This window comes from Bombina bombina, chromosome 7, assembly GCF_027579735.1.
Source record: "Bombina bombina isolate aBomBom1 chromosome 7, aBomBom1.pri, whole genome shotgun sequence".
Classification (NCBI taxonomy): domain Eukaryota; kingdom Metazoa; phylum Chordata; class Amphibia; order Anura; family Bombinatoridae; genus Bombina; species Bombina bombina.
In genome coordinates, this window is record NC_069505.1 from 191,432,415 (window position 1) to 191,452,454 (window position 20,040).

A 20,040-nucleotide genomic window follows, 5' to 3' on the forward strand; every position below is an offset into this window, starting at 1 on the left:
GGGGTTTAGGGACATTACACACGGGGTAGGCAGTTAGTTTTTTTTGGGACATTACACACGGGGTAGGCTTTTTTTTTTTTTGGGACATTACACACGGGGTAGGCAGGGGGTTTAGGGACATCACACATGGGTAGGCAGGGAGTTTAGGGACATCACACACTGGGGTAGGCAGGGGGTTTAGGGACATCACACACAGGGGTAGGCAGGGGGCTTAGGGACATCAGACCGGGGTAGGCAGGGAGTTTAGGGACATCACACACCGGATTAGGCAGGGGGTTTAGGGACATCACACCGGGGTAGGCAGGGGGTTTAGGGACATCACACACCGGGGTAGGCAGGGGGTTTGGGGACATTACACACGGGGTAGGCAGTTAGTTTTTTTGGGACATTACACACGGGTAGGCTTGTTTTTTTTTTTGGGACATTACACACGGGGGTAGGCAGGGGGTTTAGGTACATCACACATGGGTAGACAGGGTGTTTAGGTACATCACACACAGGGGTAGGCAGGGGGTTCAGGGACATCACACATAGAGGTAGGCAGGAGGTTTAGGGACATAACACACAGGGGTAGGAAGGGGCTTTAGGGACAGCACACACAGGGGAAGCCTCCTAAATACCTGTCTGGCACAATCTGAGCCAGTCGACAGTGTACAGACCCTGCACTTGAACTGTCTGTACTCACCTTGGTCACTCAAATCAGTCCTATAGAAACCTAAACCTCACGCACTTCCCATTGAGACTGTCCCCTTAGTCACCCAAATACCACTTCCTCATGCTCTGGCCCCTGGCTTCTGAATCTTGTCGGATATCTGTTAGCTGAATATGTCCTGGCCCCATTACCTTTTTTTTATAAGTGTGGGAAGATTAAACATTTTATCTAGGCCTAGAGCAGCAAGCAACCAAAATATACCATATTCTTCCTAATAAAGGCTCACAACATAACACCATCCCCTTCAATGCACCCACACCTCACAGCCCCCTACCATCCTCATTACATATGATTGCCTGCACATGTGCTCACAGGATGTGAAAGTGTTAATGAAGGTTTAGAATTGCTGCCCAGAAGGAACTAGATAAATGAAAGGGATAGTAAACCCCAACATTTTATTTCATGATTCAGATATAACATACAATTTTAAAAAACTTTCCAATTTAATTATATTATAAACTGTTCTTAATTCTCTAGTTATCTATTGCTGAAGGGACAGCATTGCACTACTGATAGGAAGCTGAAAATATCTATTTAGCCAATCACAAGAGACAAGTGTGTGCAGGCACCAATTAGCAGCAGCTCCCACTAGTGTAGGATATGTGCGTATTCATTTTTTAACAAGGGATACTAAGAGAATGAAGCAGATTTGAAAATAGAAGTGAATTTAAAAGCGTCTTAAAATGACCGGCTCTATCTGAATCATGCAAGTTTAATTTTGACTTTCCTATTCCTTTAATTACCTGGATACAAATAGCAGTCTGCAGACTATGCCTAGATTCAGTAAGGGTAAATTTCTGGGGTCACTCAAAGTCACAGTTCAGCAGGTAACCGTTATTCTGGGCACAAATACTGTGAACAATCCAAGGAATTAAATATTAGCCACTGAAAAGGGTCATTCTGTTTCTTGCCAACACCTTACCTTAACCATCTGGTTACTAACAGCTCACTAACCTGTAAGTATAAGTACCTGCAGAGCTATTGTATTATAAACGTCAGGATCCATCCATGGGATCCAAGTGGGATTTGATTAAGATGCCTTAGGGTCCCTCTTGGTTTGATTACCTTGGTCTAATTCTATAAGACTTAAAGGGACATGAAACCCACATTTTTTCTTTCATGATTTAGAAAGAGAATGTAATTTTAAACATCTTTCTCATTTACTTCTATTATCTAATTTGTTTCATTCTCTTGATATTCTTTGCTGAAAAGCATATCAAGATATGCACAGTAGCTGCTTAATGGTTGCTGCACATAGAAGCCTCGTGTGATTGGCTCACCCATGTGCATTACTTTTTCTTTAACTAAGGATATCTAAAAAATGAAGCAAAATAAATAATAGAAGTGAATTGTAATGTTGTTTAAATTTGTATTCTCTATCTGAATCATGAAAGATTTTGGGTTTAGTGGCCCTCTAAAGTTGTCACTCACATTTTAAAAACATCAATAAATAAGCCGCTAGACGATCCGTTTTTAATGTTTTTTTCTGATTTTTTTTAAAAAAGATTCTGTGTGTAGCTGCTTTGTTTTCTTTTTGCTTTATAGGTATAACCCAGGGGCTGTGCGTAGATAAAACTGCGGAGGCACAGATGAAAAATGTATTGTAGCAGGGATGAACAATAAAAAACACTTGCAAGTGTAGGATGACTGGTCTGACCCGTTTCGATATTATGCCACCATCAGAGACCTACAGAACCACTCTACACCTGATGTTATACATTCGATGCAGACCCCTGATTGTATTAATTTAAGAGCCAATTGAAATACGAAGAAGGGTTAGGACACAGAGAAGGAACAACAATTTCCTGGTTAATATTCTTGTTAGAAACAACTTTAGGAAGAAAACCAGGATTGGTACGCAAAACTACCTTATCTGCGTGGAACACCAGGTAAGGTGAATCACACTGTAAGGCAGATAACTCTGAGACTCTTCGAGCAGAAGAGATAGCTACCAAAAACAAAACTTTCCAAGATAACAACTTAATATCTATGGAATGTAAAGGTTCAAACGGAACCCCTTGAAGAACTGAAAGAACTAGATTTAAACTCCATGGCGGAGACACAGGTTTATAGACAGGCTTGATTCTGACTAAAGCCTGAGTAAACGCTTGAACGTCTGGTACCTCTGCCAGACGCTTGTGTAAAAGAATAGACAGAGAAGATACCTGTCCTTTTAAGGAACTAGCTGACAATCCTTTCTCCAATCCTTCTTGGAGGAAAGACAGTATCCTGGGAATCCTAATCTTACTCCATGAGTAACCCTTGGATTCACACCAACAGAGATAACTCCGCCATATCTTATGGTAGATTTTCCTGGTGACAGACTTTCTAGCCTGAATCAGGGTATCTATAACTGACTCAGAGAAACCACGCTTTGATAGAATTAAGCGTTCAATCTCCAAGCAGTCAGACGCAGAGAAATTAGATTTCGATGCTTGAACGGACCCTGTATTAGAAGATCCTGCCTCATTGGCAGTGTCCATGGTGGGACAGATGACATGTCCACTAGGTCTGCATACCAAGTCCTGCATGGCCACGCAGGCGCTATCAGAATCACCGAAGCCTTCTCCTGCTTGATTCTGGCGACCAGACGAGGGAGAAGGGGAAACGGTGGAAAAACATAAGCCAGATTGAAGGACCAAAGCACTGCTAGAGCATCTATCAATACCGCCTTGGGATCCCGGGACCTGGACCCGTAGAGAGGAAGTTTGGTGTTCTGACGGGACGCCATCAGATCCAACTCTGGAATGCCCCATAGCTGAGTCAGCTGGGCAAACTCCTCCGGATGGAGTTCCCACTCCCCCGGGTGAAAAGTCTGACGACTTAGAAAATCCGCCTCCCAGTTGTCTACTCCTGGGATGTGAATTGCAGAGAGATGGCAGGAGTGATTTTCCGCCCACCTGATTATCTTGGTTACTTCCGTCATCGCTAGGGAACTCTTTGTTCCCCCCTGATGATTGACGTAAGCTACAGTCGTGATGTTGTCCAACTGAAATCTGATGAATTTGGCCGCAGCTAGTTGAGGCCATGCCTGAAGAGCGTTGAATATCGCCCTCAGTTCCAGAATGTTTATCGGGAGAAGAGTTTCTTCCCGAGACCATAAGCCCTGAGCTTTCAGGGAGTCCCAGACCGCACCCCAGCCTACCAGACTGGCGTCGGTCGTTACAATGATCCACTCTGGCCTGCGGAAACATATTCCTTGAGACAGGTGATCCTGAGACAACCACCAGAGAAGAGAATCTCTGGTCTCCTGGTCTAACTGAATTTGAGGAGACAAATCTGCATACTCCCCATTCCACTGTTTGAGCATGCATAGTTGCAGTGGTCTGAGGTGTATCCGAGCAAAAGGGACTATGTCCATTGCTGCTACCATTAATCCGATTGTCTCCATGCGCTGAGCTACAGATGGCCGGGGAATGGAATGAAGAACTCGGCAAGTAGTTAAGCGTTTTAACTTTCTGACCTCCGTCAGAAATATTTTCATTTCTACAGAGTCTATTAGAGTTCCTAGGAAGGGAACCCTTGTGAGAGGGAAAAGAGAACTCTTTTTGATGTTCACCTTCCACCCATGAGACCTCAGAAAGGCCAATACAATCTCCGTGTGAGACTTGGCTCTTTGGAAAGACGGCGCCTGAATTAAGATGTCGTCTAGGTAAGGCGCCACTGCTATGCCCCGCGGTCTTAGAACCGCCAGGAGGGACCCTAGCACTTTTGTGAAAATTCTGGGAGCAGTGGCTAAGCCAAAGGGAAGAGCCACAAACTGTTAATGCTTGTCCAGAAAAGCGAACCTTTGTGGATAGGAATGTGTAGGTATGCATCCTTTAGATCCACGGTAGTCATATATTGACCTTCCTGGATCATTGGTAAGATTGTCCGAATGGTCTCCATTTTGACTGAGGGTACTCTGATGAATCTGTTTAGAATTTTTAGATCCAGGATGGGTCTGAAAGTACCCTCTTTTTTGGGGACCACAAACAGGTTTGAGTAAAAACCCAACCCTTGTTCCGCAATTGGAACTGGGTGGATCACTCCCATGGTATGTAGATCTTCTACACAGCGTAAAAACGCCTCTTTCTTTGTCTGATCTGTAGACAGACGAGAAATGTGGAACCTTCCCCTTGGAGGAGAGTCCTTGAATTCTAGAAGATATCCCTGGGATACAATCTCTAATGCCCAAGGATCGTGTACATCTCTTGCCCAGGCCTGAGCGAAGAGAGAGAGTCTGCCCCCTACTAGATCCGGTCCCAAATCGGGGGCTACCCCTTCATGCTGTCTTGGTGGCAGCTGCAGGCTTTTTGGCCTGTTTATCCTTATTCCAGCCCTGGTAAGGTTTCCAGGTTGCCTTGGGCTGTGAAGCGTTACCCTCTTGCTTTGCAGTCGGAGAGGATGAAGCGGGGCCACTCCTGAAATTACGAAAGGAACGAAAATTAGCTTTGTTCTTTGTCTTAAAGGACTTGTCCTGAGGGAGAGCATGGCATTTTCCCTGGGTGATTTCTGAAATAATCTCTTTCAATTCAGGCTCGAAGAGGGTCTTTCCTTTGAAAGGGATGTTCAAAAGCTTGGATTTTGACAACACATCGGCCGACCAGGACTTTAGCCATAGCGCCCTGTGCGCCAAAATGGCAAAACCTGATTTTTTTTTGCCGCTAACTTAGCTATTTGGAAAGCGGCGTCTGTGATAAAAGAATTAGCTAGCTTTAGAGCCTTAATTCTATCCATAATTTCCTCATATGAGGTCTCCGTCTGGAGCGAGTCTTCCAGCGCCTCAAACCAGAAAGCAGCTGCAGTAGTTACAGGAATAATGCAGGCAATAAGTTGGAGAAGAAAACCTTGTTGAACAAAAATTTTCTTAAGTAAACCCTCTAACTTTTTATCCATAGGGTCTTTAAAAGCACAACTGTCTTCGATTGGTATGGTTGTGCGCTTAGCAAGTGAAGAAACAGCCCCCTCCACCTTAGGGACCGTCTGCCACGAGTCCCGCATGGGGTCAGATATGGGGAACATTTTCTTAAAAACAGGAGGGGGAACAAAGGGGACGCCTGGTCTATCCCACTCCCTAGTAACGATATACGCAATCCTCTTAGGGACCGGAAACGCATCAGTGTAAACAGGGACCTCTAGGTACTTGTCCATTTTACCAAAGGGTCGCAATCATCCAGAGTAGCCAATACCTCCCTGAGCAAAACGCGGAGGTGTTCTAGTTTAAATTTAAAAGACAATGTATCTGAATCTGTCTGAGGAGGAACCCTTCCTGAATCAGAGACTTCTCCCTCAGACATCAAATCCCTCGCTCCCACTTCAGATTAAATTCAATTAAAAAATACAATTTGAGAAAACGTTACTGTGCCTTTAAGAGATAAAAAAGGCACACAATTTTGCAAAACAGCGAAAAATGCAGTAATCTTTTTGAAATTTTCACAGTATGTACCTAAAGCCTTAGTAAGATTGCACCACTAGCAAGCAAAACGATTAACCCCTTAATGCCCAAACCGGAGCAGTCTAATCAGATTTGGGGGAATATCGCTTCCTTTAGGCCCTCAAACAGCAGCAGGACCTTCCATGTGAAGCAGCATGAACTTCTATGCAATTCTAAATGCGCATCTGAGGCGTGAAATTAGGCCCCTCCCACTCTACTCCGGAGCTGTGAGGCCTAAGAAACCACTTCTAAGTGAATAAAAAAAATATCGCCATGTGGGTAGCAACCCCAGAAAGAACCCAAAAGGACTTTCAAAGTGTCTTACAAATGATATTTTCCTAAAAAAACAATCGATTGCCCTGAATTAGTGTCAACCAGCATAATTTGCCCTGTTATGTAAGCATTCAATTCCTTACTAAGTCTCTGAACATAGCTTACCCTCCCCTCATGGGGATATTGTCAGTCTCTTCTAGCATTATCTCAGTCTTGTCTAGAAATAAATGTCTGAACATACCTTATTGCAGTCTACCCTGCAAACCGTTCCCCCCAACTGAAGTTTTCTGATATTCCTCAGTCCTGTGTGGGAACAGCAGTGGATTTTAGTTACAACATGCTAAAATCATCTTCCTCTCAGCAGAAATCTTCATCACTTTTCTGCTAGAGATTAAATAGTACAAACCGGTACCATTTAAAATAACAAACTTTTGATTGAAGATAATAAAAACTACAATTCTAACACCACATTCACTTTACCCTCCCGAGAGAGACCCTAGTGCTTACAGCCAGCAAAGAGAATGACTAGGGGTGGAGCTAGAGGGAGAGCTATATGGACAGCTCTGCTGTGTGCTCTCTTTGCCACTTCCTGTAGGGAAGGAGAATATCCCACAAGTAAAGGATGAATCCGTGGACTGGATACACCTTACAAGAGAAATAAAGATTATCTAAGAATGGATTGTCCTTCCCATAGACATGTGACAGCTCACCACAAACCCATAAAAAGGAGGGGGAAAACTTTGCCCCCATAGCTGTCCCATGTCTTTGGAGATAAAAACATTCATCAAAAGAAAAATAATTATGATTAGGCAAAAAGTGAATGACTCTTATGACATATTTTGTATATTTATCGAAAAAGAATGGGACTGCAGTCAATCCCCAATTGTGTGGAATAGCAGAATAAAGGCCCACCACATCTACTGTAAGCCAGGCAAAATCATCATCCTAGGTTTCTTTCTACAAGAGACGCAAAATATGTTTTGTGTCCCTTAGGAAACTTAGGAGTATTCTAACCAGGGGTTGCCAAATGGAGTCACCCCCAAGAAGATTGTTGCTCCAACAAGGAACCAATTCCTGACACAATTGGTCTACTTTTTATGCATTCCAGAGACTTAGGTAAATTATGGAAGATTGGAAAAAATGATTTAGCAACATAAAGCTAATCAAATGTTACATCATCTATAAACCCAGCTTCTCTCCCATCATCAAGTAAATGGTGCACAAGTCTCTGGAAATCTATGGTTGGATTATGTGTAAATTTGAGATACACTTCTGAATCTGACAAATGTCTAAGGGCCTCCTGTAAGTAATCTTCTTTTTTCATCACAACTATATTACCCCCTTTATCTGCCTGATGCACCACCAGGTGATCCCTGGAACGTAATGTATAAAAAGCTTCTTTTTGTGAAGTGGTAAGATTATGTTTATGTTTCCCTGAAGTCAACCGGTCATGTAAATGTATGAGCTCCCCCTGCACCCTCTTCTGAAAAATATCCAACATATGCCCTTGACTCTTACTTGGATAGAAAATTGAGGAAGGTCTGAAACCAACATGATTTGGCAGTTCGCCCTTTTCAAGTTTTTGAGATTCTTTATTACATATAAAATATTTCTTTAAAGTTAATTTCCGTACAAACTGGTTTACATCTATGATAGTTTCAAACAAGCTGAAATTGGTGGTTGGGACAAACCCCAACCCCAAATTAAATGCCTTCAATTCCCTTGCAGTAAGCACTTCTCCTGACACATTTATCAATTTGTTATTTTGTACCTGTTTCTCTGTTCCTCAACCCATATGTTTTGTTTTTTTGCCTTTTTCTTCTTCTGTATCTATTCCTTGTTTGTTTGTTTTTTGTGCCTGGGAAAAACCTGCATTGGTGCAGAAGCTTGTAAGGGGATTTTTCCTCCTAATACTAAATTACTAGGGGCTCCCGAAGGGCCAGCTGGTTCCTTGCTCATGTCTAATCTGGATAACTGAGGTCTACTATTAGCTGTAGTAGAAAGTAGAAATGAATTAAAAGTTATTAGGATACACAAATGTGTTTCAATATAAAATAGGAGTCAGCAAGCCTAGCAGACGCGTTTCGGCTGTGTGCCGTTGTCAAAGGTAATGGAATTTAGAAAAACTCCCGCCTCTTAAAAGAGTGAAATGACCACTATTGGTTAACCCATAATGCGTAATGTTAACCCTTGCTTATCCAAAACGGGCAAACAGTTATAAGCACATATTCAAAAACAAAGAAACACAAGTAAATATGCTTTCTCCTCCATTGAATACTCACTGAAATGCAGAGTATATCTAACTACATAGAGCCAGATAATTTTAAAGGGGCAGTAATCCTGTAAAACAGATGCAAATTCTAATGACAGTGGGCCTATATACAAGCGACAAATATACTTATTAACACTTATTAACACATATTATTATATTTAGTAATAAAAATTACATGACACAATGGTGGGTGTATGTGTCATGGTCAGCATAGCAATGGTATTTTGGGCTTGCACTCTTGAATTATCCATAGTAATCATTTTTTGAAACTAAGAGGAGATTTGTGTGCAGCTAGGCCAGTGGACCAGGATGCTACCATACATATTAATCACAATTGTTCCAAATGTGTCAACTTGTAATTACTAGCATTGATCACTTGACACCTTGCTCTTCACATGACCATGTAAAATGTGTAATATTCAGGGTATAGGAACATTTCTTTTCAACATCATGAAGTATTTGTTATTTAGTTCACAATTGTCCATATGTATATATGAATCTCCTCATTTCACGCATGTATATATCCTTTGTAGATTGTTACATTTAACGCCTCATCAGTTTAGTTTATTAATTTATTTATACATGTATAAACCTGTTTGGAGCATAGCCCATTTTATGTCTAAGGTCAAATTGCCTATTGCAGCACTATAAATGATATGTAATTTGTATCACTAAATATAATAATATGTGTTAATAAGTATATTTGCTGCTTGTGTAAAGGCCCACTGGCATTAGATTTTGCATCTGTTTTACAGTATCACTACCCCTTTATATTAGTTAGATATACTCTTAATTAACAAAACACATCTTACCCAGTGTGTAGGCACTGCCAATGCTGCTACTGTAGCTTCTGTCCACAAATGACCCCAAATATGGCGATACCACCATTTTCACAAGCTCCTCCAGCTTCAGATATCCTTCACTGGGGCCGACAGGTTCATGTACACCCTGAGAGCAAAGCACAGGACATCAGCTTAAGGAGGCACTAAAGTAAAAGTTAAACATTTATAATTCAGAGAAACTTTCAAATTTACTTCCATTCTGAAATTGCACAGTCTTTTTATATGCACTGAGGCGCCAGCTTCTACTGAGCATGTGCAAGAGATCACAGTGTATATGTATATGAGTCTGTGATTGGCTGATGGCTGTCACATGATAGTTATATGCACACTTACTGAGGCACCAGCTCCTATTGAGCATGTGCAAGAGTTCACAGTGTATATGTATATGAGTACAGTATGTGATTGGCTGATGGCTGTCACATGATAGTTATATGCACACTTTCTAATGCACCAGCTACTACTACACATGTGCAAGAGATCACAGTGTATATGTATACGAGTCTGTGATTGGCTGATGGCTGTCACATGATAATTATTTGCACACTTACTGAGGCACCAGCTCCTACTGAGCATGTGCAAGAGATCATAGTGTATATGAGTCTGTAATTGGCTGATGGCTGTCACATGTTGCAGTTATATGCACATTTTCTGAAGCACCAGATACTACTGAGCAAATGAAAGAGATTGGTGTATATGTATCTCTCCCCGAAATGTCACATGATGATTAAAAGTGTGTGATTACTCAAACGGAGAGTGCGGGATTCATTATTTGAAGTAGGTACAAGTTTAATGTCTTTTTAACCTTGATTGAATAAACGTGATTTTTTACTCAAGACCACTGAGTGCCTGTGCTTTGGGACTGAATTGGATACACTTTGCAGTGCACCGTGGCACTCTACATTTCTGTGAGATTGTGCTGTCCCTTTTGGATATGTATATATATATATATATTGTACAATCAAAGAATAAACAGTAGATTATAGCCAGCACAAACTTATTTCCAGCTAATTACTCCACATACTGTGTCATAATAAGGAGAGGCACACAAAAATAGCGATCAAAATCAATTTTCTTTTATGTAGCATAAAATAGATACATTTGACAATCGACTTGTTATAAAGTAGTCAGAACAAAGACTCAGTGCAAATATTGGGGTACCCCAAAGCCTTATTTCATATATTAATCATGCATTAGACTTTAAATAAGAATGCAATTCTATATGGCATATATAAGGTATAACTATAACCAGAATATTAATCCACATGAGCAGACTTTAAAGGGACACTATACCCAAACACTTTCTTTCATGATTAAGGTAGAGAATATAATTTTAAACAACATTCCAATTTACTTCTATTACCTAAGTTGCTTCATTCTTTAGATATACTTTAATGAAGAAATAGCAATGCACACGGTGAACCAATCACAGGAGGCATCTATGTGCAGCTACCAATCAGCAGCTACTAAGCATATCTAGATATGCTTTTCAGCAAATAATATCAAGAGAATGAAGCAAATTAGATAATAGAAGTAAATTAGAAAGTTGTTTATAATTGTATGCTCTTTCTAAATCATGAAAGAAAAAATTTGGGTTTCATGTCCCTTTAAAGACATAATTGTTAAAATTTCCCAATATGAAGGTGCAGTCAAGCAACCATTCAGAATACAGTCCTGTAAATATGCAATTCAAGAGATCCACAGTCCCGCAAGGAAAGACAGCCAGTTAGGGAGTCATCAGTATAACAGTTTATGCCACCAATTGTTAATGCATCTCTTCCGGTTCTCAGCCTCCGGCTACTTTACCACACTTTGTTTGTTCACGCCTCCGGGTCCTTGTGCAGCAGTCGGCTGTAAATGCCGTCAACCTCGTAGTTGGGTACTGCACACTGATCCCTGCTATCCTGCAGTCGGCTCTCCACGCCGTCCACCAAATATCTTGAATACTGCTGGCGTTTCAAATTAATGTGACCAGTTGGGACTCTTATTCAGCGGTTATTGTATCCCATGTACTTTGCAACAGAGTTACAGAGTTCCAAACATCAAGCTGCTACAACCCACATTGAGCTTCCAGTGGGCGTAGCAATTGCATCACGCAACGTACGTTTCACCTGTTAGTGATCTCAGGCTTTCTCAAGCGTCATAATTGCCTAAGGCTGATGTACTGCCTTTTATTCACAATGAATTGAATATTAGCCAACGGTGAAATAGGTAAACATAGATTGTCAGATGCATCTATATTCAGCAATGTCACCCAATTATAGGCAAGTGGTATAAGGAGTGGGAACTACGGTTACTGAATAAAGCAAAGATGTTGCTCTATTTAAAATGTTAAATAAACTATATTACCTTAGCTCTCATATATCAAAGAATTTAAATAGCTATAGTTGATGCAGTTCATGATGGGAGAAATTAAACAATATCAATCAAAATTAATTTTGGCCCTAACTTCTCCTCAATCAATGAGGAATGGTGCATAGTTGATCTCTTCATTAAGTCCCATTGGCTGCAAGGAATTCATGTTAAAGATCCACTTATATTCAGCTTTTAATAAATAATTATCAATGTCACCTCCTCTAAATTTTAGATCAATCAGCTCTAAGCCCATCCATCTGAGATCTGCATCACTGCTATTGTGACACTCAGCGAAGTGTCTAGCTACTCCACTGGTTTTAACCCTTTCTTTCAAAATGTCCCTGCGGTGTTCCTTGATTCTTGCATGCAGTTCTCTGTAAGTTTTTCCGATATAAAATTTCAGACAACAACAGGAAACAAGATAGACAACCCCCTCACTTTTGCAGGTAATGTGTCCCTTAATTCTGAAGGTTTTCCCCTCAGCGTTTGAGACTTTATTTCCTCTCATCATAAATTTACATACAATGCACTTGCCACAAAAATTGTTAACAGAAAATGAAGGGGGTGAAGTGAGTGAGTCATCCAACATTGGCTTTAGTAATTTGAAACCCAAGTCATCTTATATGCCCTCTCTCTCAATGGTCTCCAATGTTACAAATTTTGTGAAATTAGTTGAAGTTGACATTAAAAATTTGGTGGATACAAAAGTCAAGATAACCTGGACACCACTGAGAGAGCAGCACTTAATGACTTGATGAATGACAGTACAACAGTAATTAAGCCATCGGACAAGGGTGGGAATGTTGTAGTGCTGGACTACCAAGATTATGTATAAGAATGCAAAAGACAGTTAGAAGTAGTCACTCAATATGAGAAGCAACGAAAGGATCCAACTATTATGTATAAAGATATTCTGGGCTCATTATTGAGACTACCTCAGGGTGAGGGGCTGTATCAATAAAAATGAACTAAAATTTATGACTACTGATTTTCCAGTAGTACCAACATTCTACACAATACCCAAACTTCATAAAAATGTCATTCCACCCCCAGGTAGACCGATAGTGTCTGGCCAACAGGGCCTCTGTGAAAATGTAGGGAAATATATTGACTGGTGCCTCAGACCCTTCCTCAAATCTTCCTTCATATGTTCAGGACACTAGAGATGTCCTTAAAAAACTTGATAATTTAGTTATCTCTCCTAATACTTAGGAGAGATACTAATATATACTCAGAGGGCAAATCTACGCGTTTCGGCCGTAGTCTTTCTCAAAAAGATAAAGGCTACGGCCGAAATGCGTTGATTTGCCCTCTGAGTGACTACAAACTATCCATCAACCTACTGGATATTTCTTAGCTACAAATAAGCTACTGATTCCTGTGGCTCCTCAACCCTAAGGCTACAAGATTCAACCGTGAAACCTGGCCATCGATAACAGCACATTTTCAGTCGCCTATTAAACAGACTGCATAACTACCTTGCCTGGAAGCTGAAACTCCTGCAAACCTTACGAAGGTAAACAGTTTCAGTGTTAAAAAACTTTGCATCTCTCCAGATTGCTTGGACTTTAAACATCATATAAAATCTCGAGGATCCCAGCGTGATCACATCCAATATTCTTTGCTAATACTATTAGCGATCACCTACACCACTAAACATCAAGTACAGAGAATCAGCTAAGTCATTCCACTAATTTAATATCTGCTATTACTAATAGCATTGCAATATAAGCAATCTTTTACCCACCATAAAGGCTGGATACTATCGACCAATAAGGTACCTTACCATCAGCTGATCAAAAACATACGTGATCCGGAAGGATTTTCCTCGCTGCACACTATCCAACTCTAAATGTGAGTACAAACCAGCGTGCAGCTGCAGCTAAGAAACACATTGCGTAAAGTACTGAGATGTTTATTTGTATCTAAACAAAGTATCCTTTTGGAACAATATATATTTTCTCTTCACTTACGAAGTGTCACACCCTCATCTCTAGTGTTAATCTTATACGCCCAACGGTGTAATAAGCCTAAATAACCTTTATTCAAGCTTTTACGATACACATCATCACAAGCTATTCAGCTTTTTAAAGGTGTCAATACGGGACTTTTTAAACATTGTTGGACTTATTTTTTATTGTATCCATTGCAGTGAGATTAATTTTGTATTGTTAATAGTTTTTGGTATATGAGCTCTATACCGTATATTTGCAATCATATTATTAAATTGTTTTTATTGGTATTAAATATATATCATTACTACACACATATTTTTTCATAACTTTTAATTTCTTATTTTGTTTATACTTGTTTGTTTCTTATGTTTGCATAGCTGCTTTTCATTTTGCCGTAGATATTTTGTATGTATAAATTTTAGAGAATAACAATATCCCAAAACATTACAAAGTACATAAATTAGTTGAACAATTTCCATAGTTTAATCCTTCGCTTACAGATAGCGAAATCAGTACTATTTTTTTATACTATTTTTTGATACTGTGCTTTACTCTCATCCCCTTAATTATATGTACGTATTTCCCATATCAATTTTTGTGATATTAACCAATTGATATTAATCAAGTCTTTTGGATATTTCTTCTAACTAATACCTTTCGTATTATTACATATATATATCATATCCACATAAGTGTTTAGATTTTTTAGGATTTCATATCCCCTCATATATTATTTCATCTCATCAACTTTATATTTTTCACCACAAAGTTATTGTTTGTCACTATATTTATAACTTGCACTATAATTCTGCACTATTAAAGGACCAGTCAACACATTAGATTTGCATAATCAACAAATGCAAGATAACAAGACAATGCAATAGCACTTAGTCTGAACTTCAAATAAGTAGTAGATTTGTTTATAACAAATTTCAAAGTTATGTATATTTCCACTCCCCTTGTACCATGTGATAGCAATCAGCCAATCACAAATGCATATACGTATAGTCTGTGAATTCTTGCACATGCTCAGTAGGATCTGGTGACTCAAAAAGTGTAAATATAAAAGACTGTGCACATTTTTTTTAATGGAAGTAAATTGGAAAGTTGTTTAAAATTACATGCTGTATCTGAATCATAAAAATTTAATTTAACCTGAGTGTCCCTTTAATTTATATATATCTAAAAGTTCACATACAGCTCCCCTTACCTGTATCACCCTATATTACTTTTTGACATCTGTTTGGAGGAACTACTGTCGTTTTAGGGATAGAGCAGTATACTTTATTTTTCAACTCCTTTATTAGGTGTACTCACTCAAATCTGTTTTCATCACATTAAACAAATAAAATGTGTGTATGTGTGTGAATATATTTGATGGTGTATGTGTGTGAATATTTAATGCACTAGATATCAGGTTCAGACAAATAAAATGTGTTTATATATGTGTATGTGCGTGAATATGTATGATGGTGTATCTGTATTAATATTTAATTCACTAGAAATCAAGTTCAGACAAATAAAATGTGTGTATTATCGTGTGTGTGTGTAATCGTGTGTTTATGTGATCAGGTGTGTAAATATGTATAACAGTGTATGTGTGAGAATATTTAATGCACTAGACAAATACAATGTGTGTATATATGTGTGTAGGTGTGTGAATATATATGACAGTTTATGTGTGTGTATAAGTGTTTTTAGGTGTGTGTATGTGTGTGAATATGTATGATGTTGTATGTGTGTGAATATGTATGACAGTGTATGTGTATGAATATATATGTGTATGTATATGTGTGTGAAGGTGTGTGAATATGTATGACGGTGTATGTGTATTTGTGTGTGAATATGTATGATTGTGTATGTGTATGAATATGTATGACGGTGTATATGTGTGTATGTGTGTGTAGGTGTATGAATATGTATGATGGTGTATGTGTATATGTGTGTGAATATGTATGACAGTGTATGTGTGTGTGAATATGTATGACGGTGTATGTGTATTTGTGTGTAGGTGTGTTTATGTGTGTGAATATGTATGACGGTTTATGTGTATGAATGTTTAATCCACTAGACATCAGGTTCAGACAAATAAATGCATTGGTGAGAGAGATTGTGCCACCTTCTTTACCACAAATGAATGTACAGCTGAGGCCGCACATTATAAGATGCAGCGTATATTGCGTGAACACGATGGGTCACATGAGCCTTTACATATCATACAGTAAAACTACTTATTACAGTAGATACTGTAGAGTTAAAGGGGCATTTTAAAGTAAACATGACTTGCTCTGATTCATTAGCATATGTATGTATTGCATTACTGACTCTAGAGTTAAGCACACTGGTAAAGTCCTTTGCGACTACAGAGAGTAACATGGCCAAAATGTCTTTGTCCATAATTAAAGCGCTAGATCATTATTAATCTATGTGTTTGCGTGTATGTATGTATGTATGTGTGTATGTACGGTATGTGTGGGTGTATAAGTGTATATATTTGTGTGTGTATGTATGTGTGTGTGTGTGCATGTACAGTCATGGCCAAAAATATTGGCACCCCTACATTTCTGTCAGATAATGCACCACTTCACCGAGAAAATTGTTGCAATTACAAATGTTTGGGCATTCTCATGATTATTTCTTTTGTTTGTATTGGTATGACACAAAAAAAGTGGAGGAAAAAAAAGTATATCGGACACATTACACGCAAAACTCCAAAACTGAATTGGACAAAATTAGTGGCACCCTCAATTTAATATTTGATAGCACACCCTTTGGAAAAAATAACTGAAATCAATCGCTTCCTGTAGCCATCATTACGTTTCTTACACCTCTCTACTGGAATTTTGGACCACTCTTCTTTTGCCAACTGCTCCAGGTATCTCAGATTGGAAGGGTTGCTTTTCCCAACTGCTGTTTTGAGATCTCTTCACAGGTGCTCTATGGGATTGAGATCTGGACTCATTGCTAACCAGTTCAGTACTCTCCAGCGCTTTGTCTTAAACCATTTCTGGGTGCTTTTTGACATGTGCTTTGGGTCATTATCCTGCTGTAAGACCCATGACCTCTGATGGAGATCCAACTTTCTGACAATGGGCCCTACATTGCACCACAGAATTCTTTGGTAGTCTTCAGATTTCATAATGCCATCCATTGCCGGAAGCAGCAAAGCAACACCAAAACATCAGTGAACCTCCACCATGTTTGACTGTAGGTACTGTATTCTTTTCTTTAAAAGTCTAATTTATTTTTCTGAAAACAGTAGAATGATGGGTTTTACAAAAAAACCTGTAATTTTGTTTTGTCTGTCCACAGCACATTCTCTCAAAAAGATTTTGGCTTCCTCAGGTAAGTTTTGGCAAACTCCAATCTGGCTTTTTTATGTTTCTGTGTCAGCAGTGGAGTCCCCCTGGGTTTCCTACCATAGCGTCCCTTTTCATTTAGATGGTGACGTATACTGCAAGGTGAAACATTTGTACCCTGTGCCTGAAGGTCAGCTTGAATTTGTCTGGAGTTGATCGAGGTTCTTTATTCACCATTCGAAAAATCCTTTGTTGCAATCTTTGATCAATTTTTCTCTTTTTGTCCACGTCCAGGGAGATTAGCTACAGTGCCATGGGCTGTAAACTTTTTGACAATGTTGCACACAGTGGACACAGGAACATTAAGAGCTCTTGAGATGGACTTGTAACCTTGAGATTGTCCATGCTTTTCCACAATTTTTGTTCTCAAATCCTCAGACAATTCTTTGCTGTTCTTTCTCTTCTCTATGCTTAGTGTGGCACACAGAAACACTCAACAGAAAGGTTTAGTCCATTTTTCACCATTTTAACTGGTTGCCGGGGTGATTTCTATATTGTCAGCACCTGTTAATTGATACAGGTGAGTTTAATTACAAATTAGAGGAGCATCACAAACTTAGAATGCAATTATTTCTTAAAATTTTGAGAAGGTGCCAATAATTTTATCCAGTCCATTTTTGGCGTTTTGCGTGGAAGGTGTCAGATTTGGCTTTTATCTCTCGACTTTTTTCTGTCATACCAATACAAAAAAAAAAAGAAATAAACATGAGAATGCCTAAACATTTGTAATTGCAACAATTTTCTGGGCGAAGTGGTACATTATCTGACAGCAGGGGTGCCAATATTTTTGGCCATGACTGTATATATGTGTGCAAACTCTTGACAACCTGGCAGGGACCCTATGAGGTAACTGAATGAAAAGGTGAAATAAATTAAAAAGTGAGACAGCCAGTTAGAAGGAAGGAGGAGCAGATATACATGTTAATTTATTGAATCCATGGAAAGAAAGGGTGGTCCTGGTTACTAAAAAGGTAAATAATTATAATGTTGAGGATAAAGGTGATCCTGAAGAAACCTTGTCTGTTCATCAGAAGTGAGAGATAAAATAGTATATATAGAGTTGTTTTCCACTATCCTAGGTAAAACTAATGTTATCAAACATGACGTAACAGAATCAGGAAAGAAGATTAATCTTAAGCCATATAGAATACTTGAGGCTTGTAGGCAGGTCATTAGATCAGAGGTTAAAAATATGTTATATTTGGGAATAGGCTGCAACAACTAATCGGTAAGCTTGATCATAAAAATAGTTGTCAACTAATCTAATTATCAATTAGGTGGTCAGCAATTAGTTGGTTAATTACACACCAGCTGCTTTAATCCAATGAACTATAAACAAACAGTATAACCCCAGCGCTTGGCGTGAACAATACCTATAGCTCCTTGAAAAAGGTACCTAGCTTGCCCTGAAATACAACCATATTTCATTTGGAATGACAGACTCATTCCACACACGTATTCCCATACACGTGTTTCGATTGGACATAAGAATCTGCTCTAAACTACAAGTAGTCTATTCTGTAACATGGATCCATGCTAAACTGTACGCCATACATTTGGTGCTTTCTAAAATTAGTTTTTAATACTTTATGTTTTTAATACTATATGTTTTTTAAGATTAAATGTTTATAGTTTAAAGGCCAATAGCTGTAATCTATTTCTGCCTAGCCTTTTACTTAGGCGGCGCTCCTTGACACATTCCTATATTAATCCGATGAACTCCTGGACATGGTTTTGTGAAAAAATTGTATTTATTAATTTTTTTTCAATCCGATTAATCAGCTGATTATTGTCTGATTAATCGGATAGAAAATAAATAAAAAAATAACTAATAAATTCAATTTTTTTTGCACACTCTTATTTGCAGGAGTTCATCAGATTAAAGCAGCTGGTGCTGTGCAACTGACCAACTAATAACAGACCAAATAATTGATAATATAATTTGTAGACAACTATTTTTATGATCGAATTTACAGATTAGTTGTTGCAGCCCTATTTGGGAATAATAGAAGAATCTTAAAGTGACTGGAGCAGTGCGATTGTACTTCTGCCAAAGCCTGATGGTAAAATTAGATTCTGTAATGATTATCCTAAATTGAATTTCATTCCAAAATTTGATGCATATCCAATACTGAGAATTGATAAGTTGATAGAGAGACAAGGAAAAGCCTGATACCGCACTACAATTGACCTCACCAAGGGTTATTGGCAGGTGCCACTCACAGAGCAGGCAAAAGAGAAGACTGCATTCTCTACACATGATGGCCCATTTTAATACACAGACTTACCTTTTGGCTTACATGCTGCACCTGCCACATTCCAAAGAATGATGGAGAGCATATTAAAGTCACATGCACGCAATGCTTTGGCATACTTAGAAGACATTGTGATACACAGTGAGGATTGGAAAACCCATCTTCCAAAAGTACAAGCAGTCCTGAATTCAATATGAAATGCTGGTTTAACAGTTAACCCTAGCAAATGTGCAATTGGCCTAGAAGAGGCTAAATACCTGGGCTATTTCATTGTTAGAGGTTTGGTGAAACCCCATTTTGTTAAAATTAAAGACATACAAAAGTGTCCAAGGCCATTAACTGGGAAACAAGTAAGGTATTTACTTGGTTTAATTGGATATTACAGGAGATTTATTTTTAACTTTGCAATGCTTGCTAGCCCTTTAATTAATTTGACTAAAGTTAAATCCCCTGTAATTGTTAAATGGTCTCCAGAAGCTGGAAAATAATTTAGACAGCTTAAGGAGGCCATATGTGATCAGCCAGTACTGATAACCCCTGACTTTTCTAAAGAGTATATTTTACAGACTGATGCTTCAGATGTGGGTCTTGGAGTGGTCATTTC

At 38.9% G+C, this 20,040-nt stretch overlaps 1 protein-coding gene across 1 annotated transcript in view; it reads right to left on the bottom strand.

Annotated features, from left to right (window-relative positions):
• The window catches only part of PRR5L (proline rich 5 like), a 276,250-nt gene that overhangs the window by 30,843 nt on the left and 225,367 nt on the right, over positions 1 to 20,040 (bottom strand). The window contains exon 8 of the mRNA XM_053720519.1: positions 9,486 to 9,621. Within this exon, the coding sequence (XP_053576494.1) occupies positions 9,486 to 9,621 (136 nt within the window). The remainder of the gene's footprint in view (positions 1 to 9,485; positions 9,622 to 20,040) is intronic.